This window comes from Daphnia pulex, chromosome 12, assembly GCF_021134715.1.
Source record: "Daphnia pulex isolate KAP4 chromosome 12, ASM2113471v1".
NCBI lineage: Eukaryota > Metazoa > Arthropoda > Branchiopoda > Diplostraca > Daphniidae > Daphnia > Daphnia pulex.
In genome coordinates, this window is record NC_060028.1 from 7,797,836 (window position 1) to 7,812,764 (window position 14,929).

The 14,929-nt window shown below is 42.2% G+C and overlaps 2 protein-coding genes across 5 annotated transcripts; both read left to right on the top strand.

The window, feature by feature from the left end:
* Positions 1 to 287: 287 nt before the first annotated feature.
* LOC124208781 (transmembrane emp24 domain-containing protein 3-like) lies at positions 288 to 1,552 on the top strand. Its single transcript, XM_046606654.1, has 3 exons — positions 288 to 565; positions 621 to 866; positions 925 to 1,552. The coding sequence occupies exons 1-3, from the start codon at positions 410 to 412 to the stop codon at positions 1,156 to 1,158; spliced, it is 636 nt and encodes a 211-aa protein (XP_046462610.1). The 5' UTR covers positions 288 to 409; the 3' UTR covers positions 1,159 to 1,552.
* Positions 1,553 to 1,947: 395 nt separating this feature from the next.
* LOC124208660 (unconventional myosin-Ia-like) lies at positions 1,948 to 12,735 on the top strand. 4 transcript variants are annotated; one of them, XM_046606505.1, is made up of 24 exons: positions 1,948 to 2,476; positions 4,712 to 5,395; positions 5,486 to 5,578; positions 5,767 to 5,888; positions 6,145 to 6,391; positions 6,483 to 6,546; positions 6,618 to 6,631; positions 6,691 to 6,775; positions 6,848 to 6,957; positions 7,051 to 7,198; positions 7,267 to 7,542; positions 7,622 to 7,830; positions 7,897 to 8,130; positions 8,207 to 8,379; positions 8,470 to 8,796; positions 8,908 to 9,124; positions 9,301 to 9,450; positions 10,177 to 10,221; positions 10,535 to 10,621; positions 10,696 to 10,827; positions 10,934 to 11,176; positions 11,248 to 11,400; positions 11,600 to 11,814; positions 11,884 to 12,735. In XM_046606505.1, the coding sequence occupies exons 2-24, from the start codon at positions 5,312 to 5,314 to the stop codon at positions 12,005 to 12,007; spliced, it is 3,552 nt and encodes a 1,183-aa protein (XP_046462461.1). In that variant the 5' UTR covers positions 1,948 to 2,476; positions 4,712 to 5,311; the 3' UTR covers positions 12,008 to 12,735. The 4 variants fall into 4 exon arrangements, with proteins under 4 accessions (XP_046462461.1, XP_046462464.1, XP_046462463.1 ...); XM_046606508.1 differs by having other exon boundaries at positions 11,660 to 11,814; XM_046606506.1 differs by lacking the exon at positions 1,948 to 2,476 and adding an exon at positions 2,637 to 3,033.
* Positions 12,736 to 14,929: the final 2,194 nt, after the last annotated feature.

Sequence of the window (14,929 nt, forward strand, 5' to 3'; positions counted from 1 at the left end):
TTGCTTAAAATAATTTTAATATTTTAGTTATACTGTCGTGTCATTCATTAGTTGGCGCAATTTACAGCCTTTTCGTAGCAGCATAATTCATGGAAGCAGGCAAGTTCAATGAAAGAATTTCCGATAAAAACATTCATGAGATATTACTTTCCTTTTATGAATAGCCTAAAGAAATCCACTTTTTATTTATTTTTATCTACCACATCGCCACAAATTTCCCCTCGGTTCGCTGGTTCGCGCTGGATCCAAAGTTTTTCTTCTTATCCATAGCGCTAACTAGATGGCAGTGTAAACGCATTTTTCTACTTGTCAAACACGAATAAGCTGACGTGTATCAGAAGCCGCCAAGTGTTTTTCTACAATTTTGATTTGCAAAAAGCCAAATCTAAAATACTGTCGGCAATTTAAAATGAACAGTTACCAAAGTGTGATATCACTTTTCTTTTTCTTGTTATGTATATCTGTCTCATTAACCGTAGAACTAACTTTTGAATTACCTGATAATGCACGAGAATGTTTCTATGAAGAAATCGAATCAGGTACCGATTTTACAGTCGAGTTTCAGGTAATTTGTTTATTAAGTTATTGCTTTTACGTGTAACATATCATTTTCTGTATAGGTTGTGACTGGTGGTCATTATGACATTGATTTCGAACTGATCGCTCCCAACAAAGAAGTATTATACAGAGAAGTGAAGAAACAGTATGATTCCTTTTCAAAGAAAGCTGATGTTAGAGGTGTCTATGCAGCTTGCTTCTCAAATGAGTTTTCTACATTTTCGCACAAATTGGTCTATGTTGACTGGCAAGTTGGAACAGAAGATCCTTTACCAGGCCTTGGTGAACATTTGACTGCTATGACTCAGGTATACATTCAGGTGATAACTACAGCATCAAAATTGTTTTAACTTGTGTTTTGTCTAGATGGAATCTTCATCTCATTCTCTCCATGAGAACTTGAACAAAGTTGTTGATTACCAAACACATCATCGGTTGAGGGAGTCTCAGGGACGGAAGAGGGCAGAGGATCTGAATGAAAGAGTTTTCCTGTGGGCAGTGGGAGAAACTATCGCCATAATTGTTATAGGAATTGGCCAGGTTGTGATCCTTAGGAACTTTTTCAGTGAAAAGAAACCGTCTCAAATGATGTTCAGTTAACTGATGTATTTATTATTTTGATAAATAGGAGCCATATATTTTATTTGTTTTTTTTTTCTGTCATTTTTCTATCATTCTTGAATTAACCTGTTTGATTTTCTCCGGAAAATTTCTTGACTTAAATGAGTAGAACTCCGTAAACTTTTCAAGAAAAATCTTTAGGCAACGATTGTCTTTTGATCGGCTCTTCTCATCCTGTTCTCTATTGTAAAGTCAGATATCCCCTCACACCGAGCTCCGATGCTGAAAATCCAGTCTGATTCTCCTTAGATAACCTCTTACTTTTGATTGATTTATAACTGAATCATCGATTCATGCAAAAGTAACTGACACCGTTTGATTTGAATGAACTGTTCAGTTAATAAGGAAATGTCAATACATTTGTTTAAATAGCTGCAGCGTAATCGGTATTCCTTTAACTTTACTTTGCAGTTAAGCATATACATTCGCTAGTTTATTATTGAGAAGTTCGTTTATTTGTACTGCATCAGTCATATTGGCATCGATTGGCATATGGCAACACGTTAAAGTGCTTTCGCCACGAGACTTGACGGGAGGAATATTTATTCAAACTTAAGGGGGGTTGAAGCTTCACCCCCCCCCCCCACAGCTAGGGAATAGATTTACCCGGATTTACCATGTGCCATGTGGGGTTAATTTCAAACCCCCCCTCTAATATGCTAATTTCTCAAGTAGCGGTGGCGTTGGTTTCGCCAAGATTTGATGCGTTCCTTTTAGTTGTGAATGCACCTTTCCACATGTTATTAAGTGCTTAATGCCATGAGGCGCATTTCAGTTTTTGTGAGCGCCTGCGCCGGGTCGGTCGTGATAAAAGAGCATGCGTCCTGGGCTGCTCACTTTGGGTTTTCCGTCTAAAGGAAAAAATACGTGATCTCGACGTAGACGAAACACAGGTTCTCGTCGCGTGTGCGAGTGTTTCAGTGTGTGTGTGTGTACATAGATCATCGGTCCAAAAGCCGATCAGTTCGAGCAGCAGTAGCTATTTAGCCATCCAACAGTAACAGAAGCAATAGCAGTACATTCCAAGCAAGTGTGTTAGAAGAAAGTGTTGCTGCTGCGTGCAGGAGACAAATTTTTTGGCGATCCAATCTCAGTTTTACATAGTGCACGCGACACACACACAGATATCTGTAACACAAAAAACACAAAGTAATATAACACGAGATGCTGTGTGTAGGAATCTCGATCCATCACTCAGCATTGGCTTTGATTGCTGCTGGACATTGAAGCAACTGTGGCGTGGTGGTAATCGCGGTGGGATTCCGACTGGAATGGATTGCTGCATCTTGTCAATCAGGTAAGTTTCACGCGGGACGACAATTATGTCGCCAGTCATGTACGGGATTTCTGATTGTGTAATTCAATTGTCTTTTGGAGGGAGCGGAAGGAAATAAGACGAGTGCATGGGGTATTTCACGGAGAGGTGGTGAGGTGGCGAAAGAGAGGGTGGTGCTGTCTTCTCAATTCCCATATATTGGATAATGGAATGCAACATTGAAAGGGTACTGAAGAAGACTTAAGGTCGCTCCAGCAGACGAGTGAGTCGAAAAAGCGATGGAGCTACTACCAGTACACAGCAGATAGTCGGGCAGCAGCTAGAGGAACTCTTGATGGCAAGCAAAAGTCGCTTGGGTCTTCACAAATCGATAGTCATACACCCTTCTGCCGAACAGGGCGCTCACACACACATCTCCCCCGACACACCCAAACCTCGCCAGCCAGCCCAGTCGGTAAGCGCTCTCTCGCATACATGGAATAACATCCCGTCTGCTGCTAGTGCTGCTGCTTGCCCTCAACTGCATTACTGATGCTGAAGCACTATTCGTTCGCCCAAAAAGTCCACCACCACCAGTAGTAAGTAGATTCTCCCAAGATGACTTGACGGGCCTGGATCGATACATATATATAGTCTAGAAAGCAATAATCGCTCCATATCAAGAACGGTTTTTGATGTGAACGCAGTTATATTTATTTTATTTTTTCTTGGGTTATATTCAGTGATGGGCTATCCTTTTTTTTACTCTTAATCTACGTACGGTCAAAATAGATGGAACGGATCAATACCAATTACAATTGGATTAGAGTTGACGTTCCTTTTTCAGCCCTCCCGCTGTGTGTGCTCCTACTCTGTTAGTTTGTCACCCGTCGCGCTACGTACACTCGATCCACCTCGAGGATCAATCAATTAGGACAGATTTTCTCCATTCTTTTTAGATATTTTTATTTTTTTTTACTTGAGCTACACTCCTCGTCTTCCGATTCTAAACCAAATTGAAGTGTGTACCGATGCAAAAACGTGTTCACATTCTTCAAGTTTTAAAATCGATTGATTGATTTCTTTTTAGGCTTCACAAGACATTGGGTGTCGCCTTCAAAATGGGGAAAGGTCCATCTTATATTTCCATATTTTTGGGGTTGAGCTCGCTCCCCTTCTAAGAATGTAATTTTCCCAAAAAATCCATAAAAGATTTTCATCTGTATAGAACCAGTAAGTATTTGGAGTCTCAGTGGACGGAATTATTTTGCTACTCGATCGAGAAATGCAGAGAAAAGCCCGTAGGTTTTAATACTTTGGAAACTTTGAGCCTGACTATGTTTCTATAAATATGCCAATGGACTTGTTTGATTTAGAACAAGAGCACATTGACGATCTCCTGCACACAAAAAAAAATATATAAATACATCAACATCGGTTGATTTGCAATGCGGATGGCCTTGGTTGACGATCACGCCGAGCGTGAAATTTTCGGGCAATTTATCGATCCGAAAATGAGTCTTTTAGACTCTTTATTTTCTTCTTTCCTCCACTTTCTTGCTGCTTCTCCCGACGCCTGGATGGGCCCACATTGAACACGGTAGTCCGACGACTAGCCAGCCTGACAGCACACAGACAGAGCAGTGAGAATCCTTTTAAAAAGACTCGATTTCCTTAGTAGTACTACTATATTCCTTTTTTCCCCCTCTCATCGTAAGGTGTGTGCACATGAGCCAGGCAACTTTGACATTTCAAGTCATCTGTAGTAGTTTATAGTGGCACTCCATCTTTTAAAGCCTCGTTTTTCTGCCATCCACTTTCTACTTTTATTAATGACTGATATGTGTGTGCCTTGTTGAATTTCGAGTGGTGCGTGTTGAAGTATCATTCGTTATGCTCAAGTTTGGTTTTAGTGCGCTGCGTCTGCGCTTTGTTGTTCAAAATGTTTCAAAGGTAGACGCCGGTCTATCGTGCAGGAATTTTTGATAACTATAACTGGACGCAAATTCCTAAAAGGCGGTGGGAAAAAAAGAAAGGCCGGTAGACTTTTGTTGTCGTACCTGGCCGGGGTGTACTGTGCATACACACACACACATCAATACCTGGCGTCTTATAGGGTTATTGGATGACGCCAGAGAACGGGCATCGAGTCCCTGCACGGGTCTACGTGTAATATACTTTACCTGGACAGGGAAAAGTTAATCCCTGAGCCGACTTATTTGATATATATTTGTTAGCGTATACATACCTTTTTTTTTTTTACTCGTGATGACGTAGGTAGTGACGGAGGTGCCGGACTGTCCGAAAAGGAGGGGATTTTTGGTGTGCGCCAGCGCCCAGTGGCAACGTGAAACGTACCAAGAAAGTCCCGGAACGGCCAGTTGAGTGAAAGCACCGACCGAGTAGAGTCCAACAGCGGACGGACGGACGGACGGACGGGACGGACGGACGGGACGGACGGGGGAAGGCGAACAAATCTGACCGGAAGGGGTACCATCGGACGGCGGTGACACCTTCCCGTGGCGGCCAGCGGCAATACCTTTGAACGCTTCAAAAGTGGATTCCGCCTCCTCTTCGGATGTCAGCAGCAGCTGCGCGGATTCTGAATGCCGAAACGTCGGTCGAGCCGGGGGAGCTACCGCTTCTGCTCCCGCTCCCGCTGCTGCTCGAAGCGGCCACCGACCACTCCTAAGTCCTGGCATCCGTCACCCAAACCCAGCATCAGGATTCCCATCGTCCAACGTCCTCGTCAGTTTGCCGGAAATTGTCGAAGTTGTGGCGGCTAACGCTGCAGCGGCGGCCCACTCCTCCGTCAAGCAGCCAACGACTCCCGAGTCTCAGCAGCAGATCGCCGCTTTATTGCCGACCATTCAAACGATGTTTGCGAGAAACAAAGTTTCACGCAGTGGCAGTAGAACGAGAACCGCTGATGCTTCACACGCTCCGTTCGTCGATCCTGCGGTATGAACAACAGCGCTCTCATCGGCATATTGTGTGTGTGTGTGTGTGGAATATTTCTATTCAAACGTTCTCAAATGATTCGTTTTACAGGCGGACTTACCGGATTGTATCTCATTGGACCCGCTGAATGAAGACTCACTATTGGCCAATTTGCTCTCCAGATTCAAACGGGATCACATCTATGTAAGTTGTTAGAAATAGAAATAGCTGGTCGATTAGGAGGAATCCAGCAGCAGTCGACTAATGAACTAATCTCTTATATTTTCTCTGTTTTTCCTTTTGGCTGTTCCTTCTTTCGTTTTTCTCTGTTTCAACATTTTTGGGGGGCTTTTCTCTGGTGCTCTGGTATTGGTGAACCTATCGATCGGAAGACCTACATCGGCAATATTTTGCTATCCATAAACCCTTACAAACCCCTGGCACAGTACACGGAACAGGCGATCGCCGACTACAAATTACGCACTGTCGCCATTTCTCAATTACCACCACATGTGTAAGTACTGCATAATTATGCAAATTCCTAGTGCGATAGATTTTTTTAATAAGTGAATCTTAAGAAAAGACATTTGTTTTATTTCATTACATATTCCTTTTCCCCCCCTTTAAAATAAGATTAGAATGGACACTTCTAATCTCTTCTGCCACCTAGTGGTCGTGAATAAAACATTTTGAAAATCTCTATTTTGGCCTAGTTGGAAAAATCAAAGTAAATCAAATTAAGAAAAAACAAACTTTTTGAAATATCACAGGTATGCCCTTGCTGATCACGCTTGGAGGTCGTTACGAGATTTCTACAGCGACCAAGTCATCGTCATTACTGGCGAGAGTGGATCGGGAAAGACAGAAGCGTCCAAGCTCATCTTACAGTATTTAGGATTCGCCACCGGAAAGTCGAAAGAACTGGAAACCGTCCGCCAGCAACTTTTACTCTGCAATCCCGTTCTAGAAGCGTTCGGCAACGCCAAATCCATTCACAATGACAACTCGTCCCGTTTTGTAACTCTATTTTTTCTTTTTCCCCCATTTTTCTTTTATCGCGTTATCAACTATTATTTAAAAAAACATCCCATTAATTCTCTTGTTGTAGGGGAAATATATTGAACTGGAGTTTGATTACCGAGGAGAACCGGTTGGAGGACTCATCACTCATTGTAAGTTTCACTTAAGACCATTAGTGTGGACATTCTTTTTTTAATGGGAAATTTCTCTTCTTTTTTAACAGATTTATTAGAAAAGGTAAAATTCCGAGATATTGAATTAATAGTATCAGCATTACTCATTTATTTCCGTATTAGTCCCGTGTAACATCTCAGCACCCCGGTGAAAGGAATTTTCACATCTTTTTCCAGTTGCTAGCCGGTGCCGATGTTCAACTTCTAAGTATAAAAGTTCAACCATTTTGTTTTGATTTTTCTATTGACTATAATTTTAATTCTTTAACAATCTAAACAGAATCCCTGAAACTACAAAGAAACACGGAAAATTATCTCTACTTGCGGAACAATCATTCAAATCCATCCGTTTGGCATCAAAGTGACAAGGACGAATTCTTAAACACCAAGGTAATTCCATCAATATTCAATGGGCCTGTCATTTCGTATCAAATCGAATCGAGATTCGAATTTAAACAAAAAAATGGCCGTTTGTTTTAACAGAAAGCCTTGGAAACGGTGGGATTTTCGGCCGAGGATATTGTCAACATATTCCGGATCGTGGCTGCCGTTCTAAAACTAGGAAACTTGATTTTCTCTCCGGTTAGCAACATTGACGGAACTGAAGGATGCAGTATCAACAACGAATACGGTCAGCTAGATTATTGACAGAAAAATATTTAGAAACTTGTTAACTATAAAAATCATTTGGGCCTGTAGAACTGGAAGAGGTTGCGACGCTGCTGATGATTTCGGTGGAAGAGCTCCGAAGTGCCTTGCTCTATCGGACTTATTCGGTCGGTTGTTCGGGAATGGATCCTCACGGCAGTGGCGGCGCCAATTGCTTCTCGAGAGACTCCACTCTGCCATCGACCAATTCGCGCACATTTCTCGGAAACAGTCACCAGCAACACCAGCAAATGCTCCTACAGCAACAGCGCACCAGCCTTCTTTCCACTTCGGCATCCATGGTCGGGGCTTCCATGGTCGGCAGAGGTTCGAGTGCAATCAAATGTTTTTATTCAATCAATCCATCGATCAAAACATTTTTGTTTTGTTTTTTTAAATTTCGTAGATATGTACCAAATGATGGATGGCTGTCACGGATCAGAAGTCGGAATGCAAGTTACTTTGGGTTCTAGAGTTTACCAGGACGCCAAGGACGACTTTGTCATGACTGACTTGAGCGCGGCCGAGGCCACGACTGGACGCGATGCGCTGTGCAAAGCCCTTTATTATCGCCTTTTCACTTGGATCATTAACAGCATTAACGAGAGAATCAAGGTTCGTAAAAAATTGAATCGTGATTTAATAATTAGATATAAAATAACCGTCAATTAATCTATGCAGGTCAAGCAGCACGGCAAACGGAGGATCCTGAGCATATTGGACATTTACGGCTTTGAAAATCTGCCCACCAACGGGTTCGAGCAGCTCATCATCAATTATTGCAACGAAAAGTTGCAGCACTTCGTGACGGAAATCATCGTCAAAGAAGAACAAGAAGTTTACATGCAGGAAGGCCTGGAATGGAGTCCCATTTTATTCCCAGACAATTTGGCGGTCTGCGATTTGATAGAAAAGGTTTTATACTAACCCTAAATCTAATAATATGAAACCGGATTTATTCAAATCGTTTGATTGGCTCATTATTATTCAGCATAACCTGGGTTTGCTGGCCATAATGGATGAGGAGTGTCAGCGGCCGTGTAACGGTTCGGAAGAGACTTTCCTGAACAAAGTCGGCCAGGTATTCCAGGACAATATCCAAGTCGAAGTAGCTTGGGGACTGCCGTCCAAGAGCAGCGATTCGACGACCGTGAATGCCTTTAGGTGAGTTTGTGTAACTCAATTGATGTTATCACAAGCCATTTATTATTTCAAAATTAATTTTCTCTTTTCTTCTTGGGTGGGTGGTTGAAGATTGAAACACTACGCTGGATGGGTGACGTATAGCGTCAACGGCTTCCTGGAGAAGAACAGCGATTTGCTCGTTCGCGGCCTTTCTCAATCCATGTACCAGTGCTCACACCCGATCGTCAAGGAGCTGTTCCCCGAGGGCAACCCGCGCCGAACGACGCTACGGCGTCCGGCCACCTCGGGCACTCAGTTTAAAGTCGCCATAATAGCCCTGATGAGAAGCCTCCGGTCCAAGAACCCGCATTTTGTCCGTTGTATCAAGCCGAACGCCTTCAAACAGCCTCATCATTTCGACGTGCAAACGATCCAGAACCAACTTCGCTATCTCGGGTAAAGAGTAAAAAAAAAAGAGATGGACAATGGGGCTGCACTTTTTGGTTATATTGTTCCATCGATCCCTCCCGCCGCCCATATTGACTGCGGTTGTTTCCTTTTGGATAGTTTGCTGGAATCGGCCCAAGTGAAGAGGAACGGCTACGCCTTCCGTCAGCCCTACGCCTGGTTCCTCCAGCGCTACAAGATGTTGTCAACCGTCACCTGGCCACATTGGGGTGGCGTCGCCATCGAGGGCGTCGCTCGACTTCTCCGCGATCTTCCCATTTCAGCCACCGAATACGCGTTCGGACGGCGAATGTTGTTTATCAAAAACGATTCCACGGTAACATAAAAAACAACAAAAATTGCTATCATCAAAACAAACGAAAAAATTGTCAATTTTCTTCTTGAGGTTTTCCTTCATTATTACATTTCCTTTTTATCTTTTTTCAACAACAACCAACAAAAAATAATAATATTAAATAAAACGGGTTGCGTCCGCCTCTCTCACACACACAGCTGATGCAATTGGAAGACTTTCGGAGGATCCGGTTGGATGACCTGGCCACCCTTATTCAGAAGACATTCCGTGCCTGGGCGACTCGTTGGCTTTTCCTCAAACGGCGACAAGCGCAAATTAAAATCGCCACTGCTTGGCGTCGTTACAAGGTTTAAATTCATTTACAATTTCTCATATCGTTCGTTCGTTTGTGTGTTCATTTGAGCGCGGAGGAACGCAGTATGTAATTTGGGGTATCGTATACATGTTAGTTTGTTGTTTCGGAACGAAGGGTGAGTGGGGGGTGGTGGCCTAGATAACCAGTTTTGAATTTACATGACCGGAAGTCTCATATAGTATATAGTGGTTATTTTTTTATTTTAAATTATTATATCCATTTTGAAGTAGCGGAAACAAGTGTTACTCTAGGTTCCGTTTGTTTTTTTTACCAAGGTATTTTCTTTTAAAAAATAAAATGTCGAATGGGGAAGTCGAATGGAGACCGGATTGAAATGTCTTGGTTGGTTTGATGCACGACGACGACGACGTTGTTGTTTTCATGTTTACTTGTAAATCGTAACGGAATCGTGGCTGAATGAATTGACTTGAACATTTTTTTAAACTCTGGGATACAAACAAAGAATATGCATGTTTTTATTTAGGAATAACGCTCTAGTTACTATATTGAATGTGCATGAAACATTTTTTTGATTTGTTATCTCTTATATGAGATTTTCATTTATTTGTTTTTCTTATACGTTTTTATTTTTATTTTTTGATTTATTTTTACTTTTTTTTTCGTGTCTCGGGTCCGGTCTCTGTCTCTCTGCTGCACGTTGTTTGGTTGGTTGGTTGCATCCTCCTTGTTGGATGATTGGGGTCTGGATTCCGCCCAGGCTAATGCTCCATTACGGCGAATGAGGTGGAGACTCTCCAGTGTGGTGGGTTCCTCTTTTCTTTTGTTTTTTCTCTCTCTAGATCCTTTTACACTTTTTTGATAAACTGCATACGATTATGACGTCGTTAATTTATCATAGCGGGTGCCCTTTTTTTACTTATTTCTATCTTCTCTGTGTGTTTTCTTCCTTTTTCCAACTTTTTATTATTACGAGCTTCTTTCTTTGCGCTTGTCCGGTTGATGAGGAATACGACACGCTATATCACGGTGATGATTCATTATTCCTTCGCTTTTTCTTTCTCTCGTTTCATTATGTGGGTTCCGTCGGTGTGTCGGCGTATGTATCTGCACTTTAGGCGCGGCGGGAATATTTGGAACTTCGCCAAAGGCGGCGTATGGTTGAAGCTGTGCAGATTATCGAGAGATCCTACATTCAGTGGAAGGTATAATACAACCCAATCCATCACTTTTGTAGATTTTTTTTAACTTTTGTTATAACGAATTTCCAATTGGGCAGAGGAAAAGGTATTTGAATCGGCTAGCCATCCGGCTGCCTTCGACATCGCCCATGTGCCGGGAGTGGCCCACCGTGACGTTTTTCCTCCGCGACACCAATCAGATTCTCAAGAAACTTTATCACGTTTGGAGAGTACGTACCCGAATCTTCTCGTCCTGTTTAAATTTGTTTCCCCCCCCCCACTTAAAGTGATGCACTAAATTTATTTCCTTATTACTAAAACTAATTCGACGAACAGTGCCATCGATATCGAATGGGTTTTGATCAAATCGGTCGCAATCGGATGCGGGAAAAGGTGACGGCTAGTTTACTGTTCAGAAACCGTAAAGAGTCGTACGCGCGCAGTGTGGCTCATCCGTTCCAGGGCGACTATGTCCGCCTGCGCCAGAATAGCCAATGGCGCAAATTGGTCAACGAAACGGCCGATCAATACATCGTATTTGCCGATATCGTCAGCAAAATCACACGATCTTCTGGCAGGGTCCGTTTTCAAATCTCCCGCTCAAAATAATTCCAATCCAATTTTTAATTTCTCTGTTTTTATACATTCAGCTGGTTCCAGTTTTGTTTGTCGTGTCGACCAGTTCCATGATGATCCTAGACCAGCGAACTCTCAACATCAAATACCGCGTTCCGGCGGCGGATATCGTCCGCATCTCGCTCAGTCCATTCCTCGACGACATAGCCGTCTTCCACGTCAAATCGGTATAATCATCATTTTATTATTTTTATTTTTAGCTTTGATTTTCTGTGTCTACCCGTCAATGTGCCACGCAACGTATTGTAAACAAATATAGTAAATTATTCGACAGAAGAATTCGCACATACCAGTAGGCTCGTTTGCAATCCAATATTCCAATTGTTTCTCTTTGGCTTTTGGCTTTTCCCCCTATGCGATGATTAGTTTGATTGCACTTCGCCGAGTGTACCCAATCTTCAGACGGGCTGCTTGCATTTCCAACAGTCGGCCGAATCGTCGACCCTCTCGCCTTCCTTTGGCAGCAAGTGGAAAGGCGACCTGGTTCTGCAGACTTGCCACGTCATTGAGCTCGTCACCAAAATGTTTCTGGTCGTGCAAAACGCGGCCGGCAAAGCCCCCGAAGTCAACGTTCACACAGAGTAATAATATTCTTCTTTTTTTTTTTTAATTGGATAATTTTTCTAAATAAGCGCATTATCTTTCTGTAGCTTCGAGGTGAGCGTCGGCCATCAAGCGGTCGAGTTCTCTTTCCATTGCACGGGACCCACGGAAGTCCAGCCGGGTCACGTGCGCATCGTACGCCGCGGATACCGACTCGAAGTGACTTTGTAAAATCATCCAGTAGGTTTTTTTTTTCTGCCCTCCGGTCGTGACTTGGCGTTCATTTTTCCAAGTCAAATTATAAAAAGGTTCGAAAGAATTCCGAGTTCATCTTTAGCTAAAATTTAAAATAATGGGAAAAAAAGAGATTTATATATGATAATTATATACATATATATATTGAAAATTTTAAAAATAACTAGTAGCTAGTTATCAAAAAGAAAAAAATTCATTTCTCAATCATTGTTACATTTGCTGCAAACCCAGTTTCGGTTTTGTTTTTTCCTCTATTTTATTTCGTTGACATTTTTATTAAATTTCGGTTTTCGAATTTTGTACCTTTTAAAAAAAGTGCTAACTTATTCTGCTGCCGTCTCCACTATGTTGCCCCCGATTTTTCATCGTCGATATTTTTCAAATCAACGAATCTAAAGTGTGGCGGGGCCCGGGGATTTAAACAAAAATTTAACCAAAAGACGAAAAAGTTTTTCATAAGAAAATTAATTATGAGTGGGTAGAGAGAGGATATTCCAATAATATTTTAAAGAAATTGATCAAATGAATGTCGAAGATTTTGGATTCCATTTGAAGAAGAAAAAATAAGCAACCTTCCCCCTCCCTCTTTTTCCTCATTCGTCATTTGTTTTGGTGTGTGAATGCATATTGAGTGATTGTGAGATGAGCTCCGTCTTGTATGTAAAATTGGTTGTTGTATAAACGTTGCCATTCTGAAAAAATAACAAAAATGGAAAGAATAACAGCAGCGAGAATGAAAGCAAACTTTCATCTGTCCGTCCAATCTGATGGATTGTACACAGATTCACATTTCTAGCCCGCTGGTTTTCTATGTACGTAGTATTTGCCCTATAAGTCAACCACCACAGCAGCAGCGCAAGTATATGCAGCAGTGAACGTGCTGCGGAAATCGTTCCCGCAGGATGTTATTATTTATTCCGTTTTCTTCGTCTTTTCTCCCATTGTGTGGGATGTGTGCAAAAAAGGCGACAGTCTCGCCAACAGGGGGGGGGGGTTAAACATCCGTGAAAAGTTGAACGAAGCAAAAATGGAACAACAGGCACTCAAGATGGAGTGGTGGCTCTTCCTATTTGGTCGTCCCGTTGCACGTTAATATTTGAACTGCCGAACCGACAACCACCCAACAAAAAAAAACACAATAAATAAAGAAACGAAACGGGAAAATGTATTATTGATGTGTGATGGCACATCTTTCTTTATTTTCGGATTTACTTTTCATGTGTGGTGAAATCTATCACGAACGGTGATAAGCTCACGCCTTTGCCAGTCAGTCAAGCGGGCAGCCTTGCTGCGTCTGTAATTGCGGCCGCAACAACAACAACTATACACTCTACACAGGTATCCATTCACACTGGGCCGAGGACGATCGTTGTCCGCTTCTATCCTGTCTGGATTCATTAGACGGTTGCTGGAGAGGGACAGGTGGGAAAAAGGAATAGAACACCGCAGGTGAGATGGAAAACCCACACTGACAGAAACCGGGTCATGTAACAACAACAACTCTCCCCCGGTGTTGTTGAACGAAAGAAAACGACCGTCTTCTTCGCGGCTGTGGTTGCATTTGGCTGACCCTAAACTTCCGCCATCCCTTCCGGCTATGGGTGACTTGATAACGAAGCCAATCAAAAGACACACCTTTGCTATATTACGTGGACTAGTGAAGCTTCTAGCCAAACACCTGCGCTGCCACCAGTGACCAGCCCGGCCCCTTTTTTTATTATTTTTTCACTTCTCGCGTGTTGCTGTTGTTGTTGTTGTAGTTGTTGCGGTTCTATTGTATGTCCGTTTTTATACAACATTCAAGGAGCTGTTTATTACAACGCCGACGATTTATAAGAAAACAAGAATATAGAGACGCTTGTATAATATCTAAATGAAGATGGTAAAATGTCATTCAACTCTGCTGTGTGCCGGATGATAGTTTCTATTTTTTCAAGAAAAAATAGAAAGAAAAATGTTCAACAACATTGGGACGTAATTCTTTTCTTTACATTTTTAAAAAGGCGAACGAAAATAAAAAGAATTATGACTCAGCCGGGCGTGATTTGAATATACTGACAACCAAGTGGAACGCCGTATTTGGTCAACCGCCACCAAAACGCAACGAACGAACGTTGGGAGAAATAGCATCAACACAATACAGAAAAAAAAAAAAAATAATAATAAAATAAAAGGAGAGAAAATGACGTCAGTTTCCCATTTCCCGGCCTTTGGGTTTCGCCTTAGCTTTATTTTCTTCCCCTTTGCTTGGTGTAAGTGTGTGTGTGTAGACATAAAAGCCACGCCAAAACGGATCTTTACCTTTCTGACGCGATTGCGTCAACCAGTCACGCGCCAACATTTCCCCCCACTCGTGCACTAATATTCCGCCCATCAACTCAAAATCCAGCGGAGATTGGTATGTATACATATACTAGAAAAGACAGTGCACTCTTGTCCGTTGATCACGGTCGACTTGGTTACCAAAAAATAAAAATGAGTGTTTTTATATTATTAGACTTGGAAAAAATGTCGGTTGCTGTGCGGTTTTTTTTTCGCCGAGCTCTGTGCTGGCCTTGTTGAACGCTCACTGGACCGTGATCAAATTCACGGAGCCTAAAGAGAGAGAAGTCGCTTCTTATTGCCGTGATGAATTTTTCGTCACCTCTTTTCTCCATTTATTTTTTTTCTTTCGCTTAATTCGTTCCAAGAAACATGTCCGGGGGGGAGACGAAAAGACGAAAGAAAAGAAGAAAAAGAATCACAGTTAAGAAGGAAATGGAGAAAAGAGCCGAGGCCATTTTCTTTTTCATCATGCCGGTCGTGACTCGAATAGCATTACATCTTTGAAGATTCTTTTTCTTCTTGAAGAAGATATGTAGGTCAATATGATTGGTGTTGCCATTTTCTTTCTGCACA